Genomic DNA, 20,076 nt, shown 5'->3' on the forward strand with positions numbered 1-20,076 from the left:
GGGATGCATAGCATTGAGGCAATTAATTCTCAAATTATATAGCTAGTAGAGGAGGGTGATGTGTTAATAGTACAGTTGCCACAGTAATCTTGAGATCTTACAATAAATAACAATACTGTAACCAGGAGTCAATTCCAGTGGAAAATATGATAATTACATTGTAACCAGGGCTGGCTCCCGGCACCAGTGTAGCAAGCAGGTGCCTGGGGCAGCCAAAGAGGGGGGTGGCAGTTCGGCAGCAATTCAGTGGCAGGCTGTCACTCTCTCTCAGAGCAAAGGACCTGCCACTGTATTGCCGCCGTAGAATGAAGGGGCGCTAGAGCTGCCCCCGATTGTGATCGTGGCTTTTTTTTCGTTTTTTTTGCTGCTTGGGGTAGCAAAAATGCTAGACCCGGCCCTGACTGTAACCCACAATCATACGATTTCCTTGTAACAACACAGAATATGGGGATACATATAGGACCTTCAGCTGCAAAAGTGGGAACTCTCCCATTAGTTTGGGCAAAGCTCCTGGGAATTCTGGGCCTGAGTTTCATACAGTCCAGACACAGCACTGCACAATTCTAAGCTCAAGAATGGTTTTCAAATGGTTTGGTCCAATCTACGTTGGCTGGCCAAACCCTATTTGCAACTGGCGTAGCTGAGTTGAGTTCAACCCATTTTCAAACTTGTTTTCCAGTATGGTTTAAAGTTTAGTATGGACAGGGCGTGAGAGTAAGGCCTGGGCATATTAGTGTGAGAAAGAGGAGTTTTGTGCTCCCATGCGTTGATGAATGCAAGGAATGTGGAAGGGGAAAACAGCAAGATCAAGAATGTTATTTATATTATACCATTGCTCATTCTCAAGCCATTTCCAAGGAATTGTGGACTGTTTGAGATGGAGGTTCCAGTCCAGAGATTACCTACCTTAGATCTTGTCCATTGTCATCTGATGATACGTCGTCTATGTGTATTTGGTCACAATCCTGCAAAGCATAAACAAACAAAAACAAAAAAATCCAAATGAATCAGGAAATGATATTGCCTTGGAATAACAAATTTGAAGGAAGAATTTTATCATAGAATAATCATAGAATCATAGGACTGGAAGGGATCTCGAGAGGTCATCTAGTGCAGTTCCTGCACTCATGGCAGGACTAAGTATCATGAAATGAAAAACACATTAAGGACAGATATTAAGGTAAAATCAGGTCCCCCGGTATTGCTAATACTCTCAACAAATTCCAGTCAATTGATTAGATTACAATCCAATTTCAGATGCTGCTTGGCCACAACATGAATAGAATAACTGTGCCTAAGCAAGAATTGTCTGAGCTCACAATAGTTCTTCAATTGCACATTAAGGTGAAAGTTCTTCCTCTTCAGACAGAAATGTGTAAAGCTGATGCAAAGGAACTTATTTGTCTCTTAACCAGTAAAACAGAGAACCATTAGTAGTTTACATACATTGTGTGGTATCTGAATCAGCAGCCTTCCGCATTAAAGAGCATTACTGTACCAATAAGAATATTCAGGCTTAATTTAAGGGAAAGAAGAAACACCCTTTTTCTAGGTCTTTCCACAGAAATTTCCTGTCTGAGACCTGTCTTGCTCCTATAGTGTTTCCCCCAGTGCTTGCTGGGGCTTTATCCTCTCCTGTCCATCCACCAAGAGAAGGGACCCTGTCAGATCCCCATTCCACAGACAAAGTTGAGAAATAATACACATAAGTAATAAGGAAATCACCACACAGGAAATTTAAACTGAATAGATTATGCACTTGGAGCATGAAATATGTACTCTAGATCATATCATCTAAATTCTTCATTGTTTGAGTGGTGAAGGCTTTACCTCAAAATCTCAAGAAATGTTATTTCTATGGTTTCTTTCTCTGACTTGGCGTGATTAAAAAGGGGATGGGAAGAAAGTCAGGGAGCCTTTTTCTCTCTCTCTTCTTTGAGTCTTGCAGGGAAAGGACAATGTATGTTGCAAAGGCCCTTGGAAGTCAGCAGATATTGTTCTGTTTTTTTGGCTGATCTTCCACTGAATTACAGAAGTGGACGGGGACTCTAAGCAATATCCATGATACTTAATGTGGTTTTATCTGCTTCACTAATCACTCTTTGTTATCTACAGTATGAAGCTTGTAGTAGTCTCTTTACACAGCCAAGGATTTTCTATTTAAATCCACTCCTTCCGCCAACACACAAAAAATCTTGTGGCTAGATTTCCAAAGGGAGGACATCACAAACGTGCCTTCAGAAATGCATGTGAGACAGTTCTGTTCACAAATCCTACATTTCTGCAGATTGGGTACAAATTTCAAAATCACTTAAGTGACTGAGGCCATTTTGAAAGTAGAACTTAGGCCCATTTTCAAAAATGATTAAATTGCTCAAGTGCTTTTGAAAATTCTACCCACCATCCCTATCTAGGAAGGCAGAGTTTCCTGAGCTGCAAATGCACTTGAGGGTTGTAATGCGATGGAAGTACATATGATTTTGTGCACACACTTTCCTTTGAAAATGTAGCTCCAAAATTTCAAGAACCATCATGTCAGAGATGTATTAATGCTGCTTCCCTTATAGTATAATGCTGGATCCCTTATGATACAAGTCCTGACTTTTGCTGAGTAGGGGTTTCTAAAGTATCTAATCCAATGGGTTCCCATCTCCTCTGTTCCTTGCTTTATAATTGAGGCCCTTGTTTTAAGTGAGTGTCAACTCTACAAATGAGAGCTGAGAAAATAAATTAATAACAGATCTCTGCTGGCACACGCCCCCATTCTAAAATTAAAAAAACATTCCCAGCAGTGGTTGTGAGCTGTGAAAGCCACGCTGGAATAATATTGTCACAGCCCACTCAGCTTCAGTTGCATTGTGCTGTGCATTATGCTGTGCATTATGTAAGGGGAAAGGTATTTGTGGGGGATCTGCTTTTCTCATTTACGAATGAATTGTTCTGTACACTGAAGTGTGACAACAGTAGCTATCACATTTCTGACTTAATAAAATACCATGACACTTGGTGAGACGCTACCTCATAGTCCACCAGCCGACCCTATCATGTTACTGGGTAAAACACAGAGAAGCTGAACAAGGCAAGAATGTAGACCATGCTTTACTACTTGGTTACCAGACTAATTTTTCATTCTCACAGAATTTACTAGAGACCTTAGTGAGAGGGGAAGTAGGACAGGAATATCTGGGCAGCTGAACAGAAGATCCAGATTGTTTGAATGAAAATCAGCAATGAGGACATTTCCGAACCTTAATTTTCACATCTGTTGGCTTTTTTAAAATGATATTCTGGGATCTCATAGAGCTACCATGATTAGTATGGTGCACACAGGCTATACCTGATTCAGGAAATATAAAGGCCCCAACCACCATAATGAGCCCCTGAGAACTGAACCTTTTCTAAAGTTCTGCAATGTTTGGACCATTCTTTTATTTACTTCTGCATCCAGGTGGGACCTGATACAGACAAGCTAAAATAACAGGAAACAGCCTGTGCTCATGATACGTCCAAATTTTACGAACGGCTCAAGAGGTTTGGAGGAGGATCCAGACTTATTTTCTTAACCAAAATAAACCAGAACTCTGAGCATCTTGAGGGTTCACATGCCCTTACAATTGACATCATGATGTGCCCCTTAATGTTTTCTCCATAAGTACTGTAAATATGCAGTTCTCCCAGGTAAAACAGCCAATGACCTCTCATGTATGTGTAGACTACAACAGGTGATATTTAGGCTATGCTTGGTTAAACAAACAGCTATCCTTCACTGTAGCAATAGAGCCACTGAACAACACTCAGAATGCTTAGCCCCCAGGGATGGCTCCAAAAGGTAGGTTTATAAACACTGTACTAATCTCTCTGACACTTGCATGTTTTTCTGTTTTGCTTTTCTAGACTGCCCACCAAACAAATGTGTAAGAGAGGGATGCACATCTTTCTAGATAGAGATGCATAGGGAGCCAGCAGGGTCTAGTGCAGGGGTAGGCAACCTATGGCGCCTGTGCCGAAGGCGGCACGCGAGCTGGTTTTCAGTGGAACTCACACTGCCCGGGTCCTGGCCACCGGTCGGGGGGCTCTGCATTTTAATTTAATTTTAAATGAAGCTTCTTAAACATTTTAAAAACCTTATTTGCTTTACACACAACAATAGTTTAGTTATATATTATAGACTTATAGAAAGAGGCCTTCTAAAAACATTAAAATGTATTACTAGCACGAGAAACCTTAAATTAGAGTGCATAAATGACGACTCGGCACATCACTTCTGAACGGTTGCCAACCCCTGGTCTAGTGAAATAAGCATGGAACTTGAAGCCAAAGGCACCCGGGTTCTAATTCTGCTCCTGCCTTGTTATATTGCCTTGAACAAGTCATTTATCCTCTCTGCTCTTCCATCTAATAAAATGGAGAATGGATAATACTTGCCTTTCAATGGGGGTGTGAGAATTAGTTCATGTGTTTGCAGTGATTTGAAGAGGTAAAATGCTATATGAGACCTATATATACATAATATTCTGTGTCGCCTGCATTTTTAGACTGCAGGCATATAAACCCAGGCATCTAATTTGTGTGCATCACAATAACTGTGTATGCAGATGATCAGTTACACATCTAAGCAGAGAGACAAGGTGGGTGAGGGAATATCTTTTATTGAACCAACTTCTGTAGAGGGAAGAGACAAGCTTTCGATCTACAGGTCTGAAGACATGAAAAAGAGCTCAGTGTAGCTTGAAAGCTTGACTCTTTCACCAACATAAATTGGTCCAATAAAAGATATTGTACCCACGTAGTTTCTCTAACATCCTAGGACCAACATGGCTACAACACTGCAAAAAAATCTAACCAGTCATTTGGGCAACAACACTCCTTGAGTTTGCAAGCTAACCATGCAAAAGCACACACGCATTTGTGCGCACACTTCTAAAAATCTGGGCCTTGTGTGACTGCATCTGGGTTGCACTGACAACGGGTCCCGATTGAGGTGACATTTGTGTCACCATGTATGATGGGAATGCTGCACCTTGGAGAGCCCTCTTGAGGTCCTGGGTCCTCTGTTATGGTTCACACACAGCACTAAGTCTTGCTGCCCAGGACAAAGAAATAAATCCCACTTTTTAAGTTACTCAAGCCAAGAATTGGCTAATCTACAGTGAGATGTATAATTGTGTGCAACAAGGAGGCAGTCGGCAGACAGTGATCAGGGGAAGGCTCTAGGTCAGAGGTGGGAAAACTACGACCCGCGGGCCACATCCAGCCCGCGGGACCCTCCTGCCCGGCCCCTGAGCACCTGGCCCAGGAGGCTAGCCCCCGGCCCCTCCCCTGCTGTTCCCCCTCCCCCACAGCCTCAGCTCACTGCGCCACCGTACAATGCTCTGGACGGCGGGGCTGCAAGCTCCTGCCAGTGCAGAGTATTAAACTGCTCCCTGTAGGAATGTGCTAGTGGTAGCAGTTACTGATACGAAGGCTTGTAAGAAAATGCTATTCCGGCAGCACAGCTGCAGAGCCGCGCCCTGACCCGGTGCTCTGGGCTGTGCGGTGGCGTGGCTGGCTGCAACCAGGTGGCACGTCTGCCTGTCCTGCTGCTCTGGGGGGCATGGCTGTAACGCCGCCAGCCACCGGTGCGGGGGGGTTAGGGGTGTGGGTCGGGGTCAGGGCGATCAGAGGGCAGGAACAGGGGGGTTGAATGGGGGCAGGGGTCCCGGGGGGGGGGGCAGTCAGGAAGGAGGGGAGGGTTGGATGGGGCGGCAGGGGGCAGTCAGTGGGCAGGTCCTGGGATGGTCAGGGAAAGGGGAGCGGGGAGTTGGATGGGGCAGGAGTCCTGGGGGGGGCTGTCAGGGGACGGGGGGATTGGATGGGACAGGAGTCCCAGGGGGGCCATCAAGGGGCGAGAAGTGGAGGGGGGTCGGATAGGGGGTGGGGGCCGAGCCACACCTGGTTGTCTGGGGAGGCACAGCCTCCCCTAACCGGCCCTCCATACAATTTCGGAAACCCGATGTGACCCTCAGGCCAAAAAGTTTGCCCGCCCCTGCTCTAGGTTCAAGCTCCTCCTGTCACCAAGTTGGTCGGATGATTGGTGATACTTTGACCAGCTCCCTTTACTCAGGGCCATGCGTTGGGCTGGCTGTCCGTCAATCTCACGGTGATTTGGCTTATTTAAGTAGGTTGCCAACCAAGTGAGGATGGCTTGAGTCAGGCTGCCTGAATGCTACTGCTGGTGCTCTTTCCTGCACATATACAGGTTGGCCACTCCTTGTCAAAGCAATGGCACGAGGGTACACACTCAGACACAAATAAGTTATACATTGAATCCAGGACGCAGACCTCCCCGCTGCCCTTTGGAAAACTGCCAAAGGCATATAAAAAGGACTAGTTATAACAACAGAGCCCTGGTTAACAGGCTACCCTTGCATGAGGCAAGCAGGGGAGAGCGTGTGTTCTGCTTGTCCATGGCACAGGCAAGGATAAGAGCAGCGAAAGATGGAACAGCTGTGCCCTGGCTGCCTACAGAGAGCTGTATATTGTATCCAGTTTGTGTAGCTATTAAATCAGGCTCTAGAAACAGCTATTGGCAGAGCCTTTGAGTAACTTCTCTCTCCAAGGGTGATGGAGTTCTGGGATTTTTGTCTTTGGGACCCTCCTGATGGGTCAATGCTTTTGTTCCACTGCCACTGTCACATGCTCAGCTCAGCCAGCAAAGTCCAAGTTCCACAGGCAAAATGCTAAGAATTCAGCTCCTCTACAGTAGAACAGTGGAAGTTCGATGGCTCCAGACCACTTAAACTCTTGAGCTGTTTGCAGCTAATAAAAAAAATGGATGAATTATTTTTGCAGTAATATCTCCCTAAAATCTCCCCAAAAGGCCCTCTTGGCTTTGTTCATTTTTCATGTGAGAGCATTACAAAAAAATTAGACTGCTTAGTATTTCCTTAGACAAACTGGCAGCACATCCCCTAAGAGGACAACACTGCCGTTCCCTCCAGCTTTGTCAAAATGTTTAACTTAGAATGTCACACAATTGTGTATCAGCCAAGCAGTCATTCTCAACTACGAGCAGACTAGCTTTGGTGTGAGCAGAAGGCATCCGCCCCCAGACATCTGATTCAAACTGTGAATTAAGTGTTTTGCTATGATAGGAAGCCGCATCCTAATCTGGTTGCAGATGATCTACACAAGTGCTAATTGGGCTGTGGAAAGTTTTCAGCCTCACTGCAATGCTTCACAAATGTTTTTCCTCTCATCATGCATCCTCTGGGAGTGCTTTAATAGGTGACACGCTATCACCTATAGCGAGCACCCTGAGCTTCCACTGCAGCACTGAAAACTGCAGCTTACAGCATAAACAGTTCCGCATCTATTAAATAGGGATAAAACTTGTCCTGTGATTGCCACGTCTACTTAGATTATAAACTCTTCAGGGCAAGGAAGTGTTTGTACAGTGCCTAACATAAACGGGCCTTGATCTCACTTGGAGCCGCTGGGTGCTACTGTAACACAAAATACACACTAAATAGCAGGGGGTATCTTATCCTCTTCCTGCTGCTTTAACCCTCAAATTGCCAGCTGGTCTTTGCTGTCATTTTATTTATTTTTAAATAAACCTCACTTAACAGTCTTTTCTTGGTAAGGTAAGCAATGAATTGGGACCTTATCAAGCATGGACACAAATATATCAACCGCCTGCCATTTAAAAGATTCATTTTATGCTGTCATTAGTTGCCACAAAGAGCCAGTGTTCTAATAAAATTTAAATTAATCTTCTATTGTGCCTTGTTAATGGTTGTTAGTGCATCAACATTAGTGAAAACCTGCTGATAATGGAAATGACTATGCAAATGACAGTCACACCCAATTCTAGTTCCAGGAGTGCTGTGTGTGAATCATAAAGTGGTTACTTTATACAGCGTGCTGCTTTAGACAGCCCTTGGAATCACAGGATTTCGCAGTCTAATTCAAACAATCTAATCTTGGTCTTCAGGCATTTCTTTTAAAGTGATCACCATCCTGGAAGAATGCCATAATTGAAATGCAAAATTATATGTCAGGGCAAAATTTCCTTTCTAATGCCTTTGGGTTAGAGACAAGCATTCCATACACAGTGTATGGGTACTGAGCTGTAACTGAATAAAACAAAAACACACAAACAAAAACCTTCATTTGAGGGAAGCTCATAAAATGGATGTTAACCAGTGTCTAACTCACTAGCTCCTATTCCTCCTGGGCAGGGCTGGATTAATGCAGGGGCTTTAGGGGCTGCAGCCCAGGGCCTCAGGCTAAGGGGGGCCCCACAGGCCCATGGGCCGGATGCAGCCCGCTGCTCCTTTTCATCCGGCCCATGGCAAGTCTCCGCACCCCGAATCGGACACCGATCCCCAAGCCTCAGTGCCCCCCACCCCACCCCTGGGGCTGGAGCCACAAGCACTGGCTCACCGATGTGTTCCTGCAGCTCCTAGGCGAGGGGCATTCCAGGAATCTCTGCGTGCTGCCCCCGCCCCCAGCGCTGGCTCCGCAATTCCTATTGGCCAGGTACTGTGGCCAATGGGAGCTGTGGGAGCAGTGCCTGTGGTGCCTGCGGGCATGGGCAGTGTGCACCTTGCAGAGCAGCCTGGCCCCTCTGCCTAGGGGCCGGACATGCCGGCCACTTCGGGGAGCAGAGCAGCGCGGAGCCAGGGTAGGCAGGGATCCTGACCAGGAGCCATCCGAGGAAAGTGCCTCCCGGCCGGAGCCTACACCCCACGCCCCCTTCCTGCACCCCAACCCCCTACCCCAGCCCAAAGCCCCCTCCCAGACCCCACACCTGCACCCAGACTCCCTGCCCCAGCCCTGAGTCCACTCCAAACCCCCAGGGGCCCCACAAAATCTAATAGCCCTGGGCCCACAGGAGAGTTAATCCGGCCCTGCTCCTGGGAAACCACTAGTAAACTAGTAAAAAGACCTTGTATAGATCAATGAAAAACCTCCTGAAGTCAAATGGGGTAACGCCCAACTCCCTAATGACAAACTGGCAACCCACCCACTGGGCAGAGGCCTGGTTTGCTGCTACTGCCTATCTCGTGTTCAGCTGCAGATGGTAGAACCTGCAGAGCTTGGAGCACTCCAGCCTCCATGCCTGAATGTGTGAGAATAGACTCAACTGCTATAGCATATAACGTGTGCAATTGTCTGGAAGGTGAGCACAACAGCAGCATTTGGAGGCTTAGCAGCTTGAACTGCTAGTTCAATATAAAGGAAGGTTGTAGACGGAGGGGACCTTCGTGCAAGGGGATAATGGGAGACAAGGAATGTACCCAGCATCAAAAAAACCTGGAGTGGCTATTACAGGTATATTCACCAAGAGCTGGGAACCACTGTTCTAACAAACTCACCTTGCCAGGAAAGAGGATGGGGTAAGTGTATACAGCACACTAGTCTGAATTCTCTCTCTGTGATCTGCTAATATCTGTGGTTCCAGTACAACATCCATATGCAAGTCCTGCAGCTGACTGCAGGGAAAATAGGGCAGTCAGAAGCTTTGCTGTGCCATTGCCTTCCTGGAAATAAATAGATGCTCTTTGTGGACACTGTACTACCACTAATGAGCTCCCTCAGTTTCTTCGTTTGCCTTAGGGCTGGCTCAAATAAATGGTTAGTTTCAGTTCCTCTGGCCTTTTTCAGCTGTGCGGAAATGACAGCAGCTGTGCTTAAAATGACTGGCCTGAACACAAGTTCTCTTGCTCTGGGGTTTAACAATATCAGACATCACACTCACCTCCCTGCAGTTTTTTTGTTCCTAATACAAGCTCTCACTTTGCCTTTCTTCTGTATATGCCTGAATGCAGGGCAGCTCCACAGGCAGTTTCAGCATTGTACCACAGTCTGGATTTAGCTTACTGAGCCCTGCTCAGGTCACCATTATGCCACTTGATGGTGCTGCTGTATATTGTAATCTCAGTAGATCTAAAACTGAATCAGTCTCTATGCTTGTTTTTCTGCCTGTCTCTTTTTTTAATAGAATATTGTTCATTGTATCTCTTTCAAGCCCAACAGTTGGTGCCCACACAATCCTCAGCTATCACTCTGCAAATACTCTGGCCTGAAAGTCATTAATTTATCATCTAAGATGCAGAAGCAGCATGGCTAGTGAATAAAGACAGTTGACATTTTTGTGTTGCTTTCTTGGGGGGACGGGAGTAGGGCAAGACAAACGTTTTTGTGGAAAGTTTTCATTTCTTCTGAAAATTTCAGTTTTTCAGTGAAAAGTCTAATGCTCCCTCTGCCTCCCCCCCCCCCCCCAAAAAAAAAAAAAAAACGAGGATGTTTTCATTTAGAAAACTGGGAAAATTCTGCAAAAAAAGTTATGGGAAGAAAATAAAATTCCATGGAAAACACCTACTGCTTTCCAACCAGCTGTACTACTGATATTTGTTGACAACAATCTTCGAAGCTGTCTGATAAGCCTGTCTCTCACCTCAAATCCTCTTTGGGTAATTAAGGCTAGCTGGGGGTAACTGTTCTCAGAACTGGGTTCTGAACAATTCATGTCCTGCAGTCACACATTCTCTGCTGAAGGCTCTTGTACTGCTATTCACTCCCACTGTCAGGTCCATGAAAGCCATGATGCAGGACCCATTTATTCAGTTTTTTATTTTGTTGTTCTTGTGCGTTACATTTCTGAAATAAAGCAGTCAGACTGACAAGTGCTATAGAAATCAGTACAATCATTTCTTTTCACCAGTACACCTGTATCCCATACTCACACAACTTTGCTACGGATGTGCCAAACAGGCTCAGATAACATAAAATTACCCCACACACCCAAGAATCAAGCGGAAGGTTTTTAACAGCACAGGTTTGCTGCTCCAGTGGGCTTGGACTGTTTGGAGAAGGAAGCAACTGGAGTCTTTGTGAATTTCTTCATACCAAATCAGACCTTTTTGAGATTTATGCATCAGCATGTAGAGTGACAAAAAGAACAACAGAATACTTCATTCTTTGTGAATTTAACCTGGAGCCAACAGGTTGTGACTAATGTGGACAAACTTAACGGTGACAGAACAGTACTCCAGGGAATGATTTTACTTAGGCCTGGTCTACACTGAAAAGTTATATTGACATAGCTATATCAGTCAGTGGCGTGTAAAAACACACACCCCTGACCGAGGTAGCTATGCCAACATAACCCCCCGCGTAGACACAGCTATGTTGATGGGAGTGGTGTTCTGTCAACACAATTAACTTCTTTCGGGGAGGTGGTGTTCCTACACCCTTCTGTTGGCGTACGGCTGCATCTACACTACAGGGCTATGCCAGCATAGCAACGGTGGTATCGTCTCCATAGCGTAGATGTAATCTTAACACTTACGTAGTCCTCTCCACCTTCACAGGGGCTATGGTGATATTAATTAATTACTCACAGTACCTATCTGAGGTAGAAGGGTGCTGTCATCATCATCATCATCTCCATTTACAGATGGGAAAACTGGGGCAGAGACTTACCCACTAGGTCACACAGTGCATCAGGTCTTGCAAGGACTACAGACCAATTCTAGAAGTTTTTGTGATAGCCCTTCATTAAGGCACCAGAAGCTAAGACTGGAAATCTCAAATCCTGGGTCACTTTAAATAAACCTTCTTCTAGTAGTTATAGGTGAATTTAAGAATTTTTCACCTGCCAAGACCTGAGCTAAGGATTCTGTTCTGCTTGCAGCAGCTGAAATCCTCACTGACATTTGTAACTGTCTAGGCAGTGACATTCCTCACCCTGCTCTGAGGTGCTTGGCAAGCCATCAACTGAATTCAGGTCTTGAAAGATAAGTAAAACAAGGGGGGAAATGTTCTCAAATGTAATGAGGTGCAAGTTTTAATCTTACACAGCTGTGGTACAGGTCTAGTGGAATGAGCATGGTGCTGCTACAGTGTAAGCTTGGACAAATTGCTTCCCCCTGCCTCAGTTTCCACACATGTGAAATGGAGTTAACACCATCTACCCACCTCGGATGAAGAGTGTTGGGTATGTGCTAAATATTATCACTTTTAATTTAGTGCCTTAAATAGTTTCTTCCTCTTTTTCTCCATGAAAGATTTTCACTTCACACTTTATGTATCCCCATCACTAAACACTTCTTTGGAAAACTGGGAGAGGAAGGAAATGTCAGTTCAGGTGCTACAGACCATTTGTCTTTAAAGGGAAATGAAAATTCTTAGCAAGTGAAGTCCCAATTTCTGTAAAGAGCAGTACTAGGAAAGTTTTAACTCCTTGTAACCCACATAGCAATTCAATACAGCTGAGAAGTGAAGGACAAAGGAATTAGAAGCCCTCATGGGGCCCATTTCAGGCAGGCTCTGGAACAGTTAAATTCTTACTTTTCCAAATGAATAAACAGACTGAGGAGGGATCTCTGCCTATCGGATGCAGGCACAGAACTGATGTCTTTTCCCCTAGACCATTCCAAGCAATTTCCTGAGTGTATTGTGCCCAAAGCACCTGAAGAGAATTCTAACTCATTCCTTTCAAGGAAATGTTGTCCAGCCTTAGAAAACCCTGGACAAAATTATTATGTAACTCATTTAGACCCATTCCCTATGAAGGGCTGGTTACAAGTTCAAAAAGCTTTTCATCAACACTCCATAGCTAGTTGCTCAGCTGTACATATGCTTTCTTTTCTTGAACTTCAGCACATATTCTAAATGGCCTTTGGTGTGTTGTACATCAATGATGGTATATTTTTACCTAATGCTTCATCATCACAGCTGGCATTTCCTCAGTTGGGGAAGACTTTCTGGCGTTAGTGCAAAGATGCACGCATGCTCTTATTCATGCCATGAGTTTGACAGTCAGGAGCTCTTCATTTTACCTTGTGTATGTGCAGAATAGAGCTTGTAGAGGAACAGAGACCATTTCAACAGCTTCTGTACTGGTTCAGAACTAACCCATAAGCTCTGTGCTAATGTAGTTAATGAAATTATTAAACAGCAAATTTCAGAAGGACAAACAACATTGTCCTCATTATTACATTTAGTAAAACTACCAATAGACATCACTGTTACTCTGTTGTTGTTTTTTTAAAGCTTTAGCAAAGCAAAGTTGTCAGAGAGATGTGGCAAGGGATGCTTCCCATAAGCCAGGCCTGCACAACTCGTAAAGCGGCAAGGGCCATATTACTCCAAAGAAAACAACTGAGGGCCGAAACCCCCCAAGCGCCGCCAACCCCCCCTCCAGCGCCACCCAGCCCCCCCGAAATTCAACCCCCCCCAGCACCGCCCACCCCACGGAAACAACCTCCGCAGCGCCGCCGAACCCTCCCTCCCTCCCCTGCGCACCATCTGCTCCACAGAATTAAACCCTCTTCCCCAGCACCGCTCCACCAAAACAGCAGTATTGAACCTTGGTAATATGTTATAGCGGCCCCTAAGGTAGTATAATTAAGGTAAAAGAAAAATGTCTTTTTGCTAGAAGTAGAATAAGATCTTCCCCCCAACTTTGTAATCGATTGTCCTGTTGAATGAGGTGTGAATGAGGAAGGCGTGGAAGGACAGCTGCAACGCTTGGAGAGGGCAGGGCCAGCTCTAGGATTTTTGCCGCCCCAAGCAAAAAAATTTTTGGCTGCTTCCCCTTTCTTTTTCGTGCCCCCGGCACCACCCCAACTCCACCCCTTCCGAACCCCTTCCCCAAATCCCCAGCACCACCTCCTCCCCTGGCGTGCCGCATTTCTCGCCCCCATTGCTTCCTACGGGCCCCCCGTGACATCCCGCCCTAGCTCACCTCCACTCCGCCTGCTCCCCCGGGCATGCCGCCGCTCTGCTTCTCCCCCGTCCCTCTCAGGCGAGGGAGAGCGGAGAAGCGGAGCAACAGCGCGTTCAGGGGAGCAGGCGGAGCAGAGGTGAGCTAGGGTAGGGGGGTGCAGAAAGTAATGGGGGGGTAGAGGAACCACTCCCCGCTCCAGCTCACCTCTGCCACCTCCCCCGAGCGCCCCGCCGCTTGGCTTCTCCTCCCTCCCAGCCTTGCTGCGCAAAACAGCTGGGGCAGCGAGGGCACTTTTTTCCCATGCCCCGGAGTCAGCATCTATGATGGCCGGCGCCAGAATGCCACCCCTAAAAATGTGCCGCCCCAAGCACCTGCTTGTTTTGCTGGTGCCTGGAGCCGGCCCTGGGAGAGGGGATGGAAGCAAGACCAGATCAGTAGAACAGGTCAGCAACCAACTCACCACTCGCCTCCTCAGCTCCCTTGCCCCGGCTCGCCTACTCACCCCCCCGCCACTGCTCGCCCACTCAGCCCTCCACCCTCCCGGATCGCCTACTCATTCCCTGCCACTGCCCACTCGCTTACCTACTCAGCCCCCCTCTCTCACCCGCCGCTTGTCTACTCACCCCTCCCTCCGCCCCTGGGCTGCACAGTGAGCCCATCTACTCAACCCCCGCGGGCCGCACAATGAGCCCACGCGGGCCGCATGTGGCCCCCAGGCCGCATGTTGTGCAGGCCTGCCATAAGCCATCTTAGGCCCACTTCTTTGGGTCAGTAATGAAAGTTTCAGGAGCAGAAAACGAAGGGTTTCTAAACCAGATGCAGATGATTAAATAGGAAGATGTTAAATAAAATATGCAGTTACATACCTCCAGGTCATTAAAGAACAGATGTGTATCTGCAAGGTTGAAGATCATTTCTTCCATCATAAGACCTATCCGCACAGACGTTGTGGTGTCCTGTTCGAAAGAAAAAATGTGTGTGGTCTTTAGTGATTTTAATCATCCTCTTCCCCTGATTTCTGGCTATTGGGAGTGAATTTGGGACCTGTCCTACTCATGCAGCCATTAATGTCATTTACTTCTCAAATATATTGATCATAGGTTTCTACCCTGGAATTTTACTCTGGTATATGGTTGAATTCTGTCCTCCGGTGATTGTGCAGCTCCCTTTGAACATTAACACCCTGCACTTAGCACATTTCAGATGAGGACAACAGGAAGCTTTAAAAACTTTAAGCTTCCAGGCTCACATGGGAGGTCAGTATTGCTGCTCATTTTACTTGTTAATGTGACTTATCTAAGGTCAAATAACAAGTCAGTGAACAGAACCCAGGAGTTCTGACTTCCAGCTCCCCTGCTCTAACCATAAAGTCAGACTCCTTTCTCTGCAGGGCATATTCACATCATTCAATCAACAAAATGTCCTCACCGTTTCTACGTTTACTCAGGTGTGTCTGGGGGTATATCCCATGGTTCTTTGCTGAGATGCTCTAAGATTCTTACCCAGTCAATTGTGTGGGAGAACTTGTTTGTCCTTTGGGGGAATTGTGGGGAGGACACTGGAGGACTTTCTGCACGTGACTGATTTAGCTTGCATCCTCACTACAAAGTGGGTGGGTTCTAGCCAGAGTTAAAGTGTAGCCTGGGTTTTAACTCACACCTCCAGCCAGGTCAAGGCACCTCCAAACCTGAGTAAAAGGTTTGTGTGTGTGTGAAAATGGGGAGAAAGAAGGGAAAGGGGGGCTAAAACATGGTAAAAGCCAAGTTCACTTCAGAGTTAACGATATATCCTTAGTTCTGTTCTTGAAATGCCCACCAACTGTAGTGGGGATCTGGTGAACAGACTAAGTGTTTCTTTTAGGTCTCATCTACACACAACAGTTGTACTACTTTAACTATCCCCTAGTGCAGACACAGTTATATCAGTGTAAGTGTGCTTCCGGGTAGAGTTATTCCCATATAGAAATAACTGCATCCACACTACGGTCTGTACTGGTCTAACTATAAAAACACATGTGTAAACCAGACTTGTTATGCTGTGTGTTAGAAATAACAATATGCCTCAGACACTGCATACTCCAGTTTGACCAACCCTAAGATGTTTTTTTTTTCCTGATAACTTCAAATATCAGTACTACCATTAACAGTAATGCTTAACTTTTGTATCCTGTGGCACCTTTGAGACTAACAGAAGTATTGGGAGCATAAGCTTTCGTGGGTGAGAACCTCACTTCTTCAGATGCAAGTCTTGCATCTGAAGAAGTGAGGTTCTGACCCACGAAAGCTTATGCTCCCAGTACTTCTGTTAGTCTCAAAGGTGCCACAGGACCCTCTGTTGCTTTTTACAGATTCAGACTAACACGGCTACCCCTCTGATACTTAACTTTTGTATAACACTTTCATCTGCAGATCTCAAAGTGCTTTACAGAGGAAAGGCTCAAGTTCCCTAGCCACAGGTCACGACGCCTCCAGCTTTTACAAAACAAATTTATATCAGTGAAAATTACACACAGAGAGTTATCAAGAAGTCCACATAAACGTACATATCCCATGCCCTGATCCTGCCACCAATGAAACCAGTGGCAAAACCTCCACTGAGTTCAACTACAGTAGAACTGTGCCTCCTGTGGCACTGTTATAACCTTCATCCTCCTAGTTCCCCAACTTTATTTGTTGCTTTCATTCATTGCATCATATCAACCCTTAGATTGTAAACTCCTAGGGGCAGGGACCATGTCTATTTTATTTCTATACAGTGCTTTGTACAATCAGAGCACTGTATACATAAGAGTAAAATTCCTCCTGGTCACACCAGTCTACCACTTGGAAAACAGTAAATGTTACCAAAACAAAATTAAATGAAATAAGATAATCACTTATTTTTCATATCATTAATTTTAAACCAGCCTTGGAAGGAAGCTCTTCTCATCAGGTAAGCAGTCCCACTGTATGGGACCTGCTCTCCACTTGTTGGGAATGTATAACTCCTGATAACTCCTTAGTTTATTAGTTCAAAACTGACAAACGAGCACCTGACACAGCTTCTTCTGTGATTTGTTGCTCCACATTGCTCCTTAGGAATCTGCTGTGACCTATACCTCAACCTAGCTCTCCACAATCTTAAATACAATTCTGTCGTTTTCCATGTCACAACTTCCCACACACAGACCTTCAGCCCCAAATAATTAACTTGCTGCTCCAAGCCCAGTGTGAAATAATAGGAACAAACATGACATAGAAGAGTCTTAAGTGCTATTCATGTGAAAATTATTTTCTTAATCACTAAATAAATATTTCTATGACACAAACAAAAATACTTTGTTGTTAATTTGGTAAACACTCTCCTAGTTCAAACGGATTTTGCCTGATCAAGTTAAACAACAACAGAGAGCTTGAAAAAGGAGAGTTTCCACAACAGGCTTTCATTTGTAATTCATCTTTATTAGGTCAGGGATCTCTCATCTTTGTGTGCCTTGAGTGTACATGTGCGGTTTTTTCCCACTGAAGTTACAAGTCCTGCTAAGACAGTACAGATTTATATGTGGACTTTGCCCTAATTTTCTGCAGATTTCTGTGGAGTCATGTTATTGCATGGTGAGGTCAGTAATGAATTAGTTTGGGAGGTCTACTAGGGAACACAATGTTTGGAGGCTGAGTATGTTTCAATCAACCTTTGTGGCAGATGCTGTTGACACGGATGGTGTATCACACAGTAACCTAATTATTACGCATTCTTGGTGTAGCTCTTTAATTAGAGGACAATGGCTGTGGTTTCAGCTTTATGGATGACTCATAGGGACTGCACTAAACTAGAGAAAAGCTTCGTCACTCATGCTTGAACATGCTTACCACTGCCCTGGAGAGAACGGCACTTTCTCCTATTGGGTGGAAAGTAAAAATCAAAAGCTTCTCGTTGAACACTCCTGATCCAAAATGTTGTCATCAGAAGTCTAAAGTCACTCACCTGCAACGTCTTACATTTAAGTATTTGTTTATTTCATGTCAGTGCAACAATTTCTCTCTGAGAATATTTATGTATGGGGATTAAGGATCAGAGTAAGAGCCATGTCTATGCTGTTGATTTCAGCTACTGGAGTAGCCACCTCCATGTGAAATCCTAACACACACTAGCAAACCTGCTGTTAGTGACCAGGATATAGGTGGTCTGACCTATAGGTGGTCAGAGCAGGAGTCGGTACCACCAATGGTTAAAATCAGAGCAAATCATCAGCGTACATGGCGCCATCACATAGTGACACAAGTTAGAACACATTAATTAATTTTCTTAGGCATACTGGTGCTTGGGAGGCTTTACTTAATATTTTGTGCATGTGTTTTGGCTATCATAAAAGCTCCAGGTGAATAACACTGAACTGAATTTTATTATCCAATAAAGTTACTGTCATGGACTAGCACATAGGGAGTCTGATCTGGTGGTCAGACCTAGTGGTCAGAGCAGGAGACAGGCTCCTGGATCCAGAGGCAGGGGTCGGAGACAGAGTCAGAAGTCAAGCCAAGGGTCGGAGACAGAGTCAGCAGACAGGGGTGAGGGTGTAGAACCAGGGATCTGGTACAAGGCAGGAACCAGGAGTAGGGCAGGAGTCAGACAAGGTCCAATGTAGCAGCTAGGCAGGAATTCATCTAGGTCCTCAGACAACTTCTTTGCCTCCTTCTGGCTTAAATAGCAAGTCTGAGCCAATTGGAGAGGCCGGATGTCTCCTCCAATCAGGAGCTTTATGGGCAGTGCCTCCATTTTGAACTAGGATCCATCAGCCCACACTCCCTGCTGGTACCAACAAGCTGCTAGGTGATGGCGGCATCTGGGGCAGGGGCGCCGGATCCTTCGTAAAAGTGGGGGGCCATGAGACTCTGCCCCCTCCATGGCTCTGCCCCTCCTCTTCCCTCTGAGGCCCTGCCCCCAGGCCAGAAGCAGGAGCCTGGCCAGGGTAACAGCGGCCCAGGCAGCTGTGGGGAGCCCCAGATCCTCCACCTGCCCTGAGTGGGGGGCCCGAAAGCCACCCCTGGCCCATGTCCCCATCTTCCATGGCCCCCCACCCAGGATAGGTGAAGAGTTCGGGGCTCCCCATAGCTGCTTGGGTTCTCCGGGTGGCTCTTACCTTGGCCCGACTCCATCTTCTGGCCTGGATAGGGGCAGAGCCTCGGGGTCCGAAGAGCAGCAGTTGGGCCCAGGCAAGAGCAACCCAGTGGGCCTGGGCCACTGTGGGGAACCCTGGACCCTCTGCCTGCCCTGGGGGATGGGGACATGGGCCAGGGGGCTGCTCTTGGGACCCCCAACTAGGTTAGCTGGAGGGTCCATGGCTCCCCACAGCTGTCCAGGCCCCCCAGCCAGTTCTTACCTTGGCCTGGCTCCAGCTTCCAGCCTGGTCGGGGGACAGGGCCTCAGGTGGAATAGGAAGGGTAGGGGACCAGGGCCCGTCCTGAAAAGTGGACAGACCAGGCCCTCCCATTTTCAAAAGGCCTGGGTTCAAGACACGCAATCCCTCAAAGTTACATCAAGGGAGCTGTTTTTGAAGAAAGACGTTGCTAGGAAGGAATCAATTTTTTGTTTTAATGAAGCAATTTATTTCTTCTATATACCAAGGGCCATTGCCTTTTAAACCTCTTTTAGCATATCTCATTGTTTGGTATCTTTCATTTGTTTCTTTTCTTTGGGTCTGTTTGCAGCTTTACTGGTATTGATGGCCAAAGTGGAGTGGGGAATGTTTGTGCAGAACAGTGTATGAAGTTCACTTTCTCTTAAACCAAAACAATATGTAGAATAAACTGCAGAGGAGAAAAAAATCTTTCCCTTGAGATAGAGAGTGTGATGGAATGAAAATAAAAACAGAAAAAAGGGGAAGTCATTTGGGGAAATAATTTGGCACTAATGCATAGCTCTGTATGGACACTTCCTCTACAGTGGGATTCTTTTCCAAGTCTTAAACAGCCTGACAAAGTTAAACAGGAAAATCAGCACTTCCAGTATGATCTATTATATGTGTTTGTGCCCAGAAGCACCAGCCAAGGCTGAGGTATCATTATACTAGATACTGTTTTTACATGTAGATGCATGGATTTGAATTCATCCAGAAATAAGACCGTTCAGTATCTGAAGGCAGGACAGACTCTGTCCTCCTCTCTGGGAGGACTTGATTTTCTGGAAGATCGCTTTGAACAAGTTGGAAGCACTGTCAGCTCAGTATCAAGCAGATATGTCTAGGGTAGAACACAAAATCGGTGTCCGGATACAATTGTTTGAGACCTGTGTGAGCCTATGTAAATAGTTTGAAGCTGATGTCAATACAGGTATTGGGACACAAAGACAGACTTAAGGCCCATAGTAATTGTCATATGGAG

General features: G+C 45.9%; 1 protein-coding gene and 1 long non-coding RNA gene across 8 annotated transcripts in view; one reads left to right on the top strand and one right to left on the bottom strand.

The window, feature by feature from the left end:
* The window catches only part of LOC117885729, an 88,261-nt gene that overhangs the window by 24,477 nt on the left and 43,708 nt on the right, over nucleotides 1–20,076 (top strand). The gene's annotated exons all lie outside the window — the stretch shown is intronic.
* Nucleotides 1–20,076, bottom strand: part of EYA2 (EYA transcriptional coactivator and phosphatase 2) — a 153,113-nt gene that overhangs the window by 17,842 nt on the left and 115,195 nt on the right. For all 5 annotated transcript variants that reach the window (XM_034787160.1, XM_034787158.1, XM_034787162.1 and 2 more), the window contains 2 exons: nucleotides 14,587–14,676; nucleotides 907–965 (listed from right to left, as the gene is read on the bottom strand). In XM_034787160.1, the coding sequence (XP_034643051.1) occupies nucleotides 907–965; nucleotides 14,587–14,676 (149 nt within the window). The remainder of the gene's footprint in view (nucleotides 1–906; nucleotides 966–14,586; nucleotides 14,677–20,076) is intronic.

The sequence above is a fragment of the Trachemys scripta genome, chromosome 12 (assembly GCF_013100865.1).
Source record: "Trachemys scripta elegans isolate TJP31775 chromosome 12, CAS_Tse_1.0, whole genome shotgun sequence".
Lineage (NCBI taxonomy): Eukaryota > Metazoa > Chordata > Testudines > Emydidae > Trachemys > Trachemys scripta.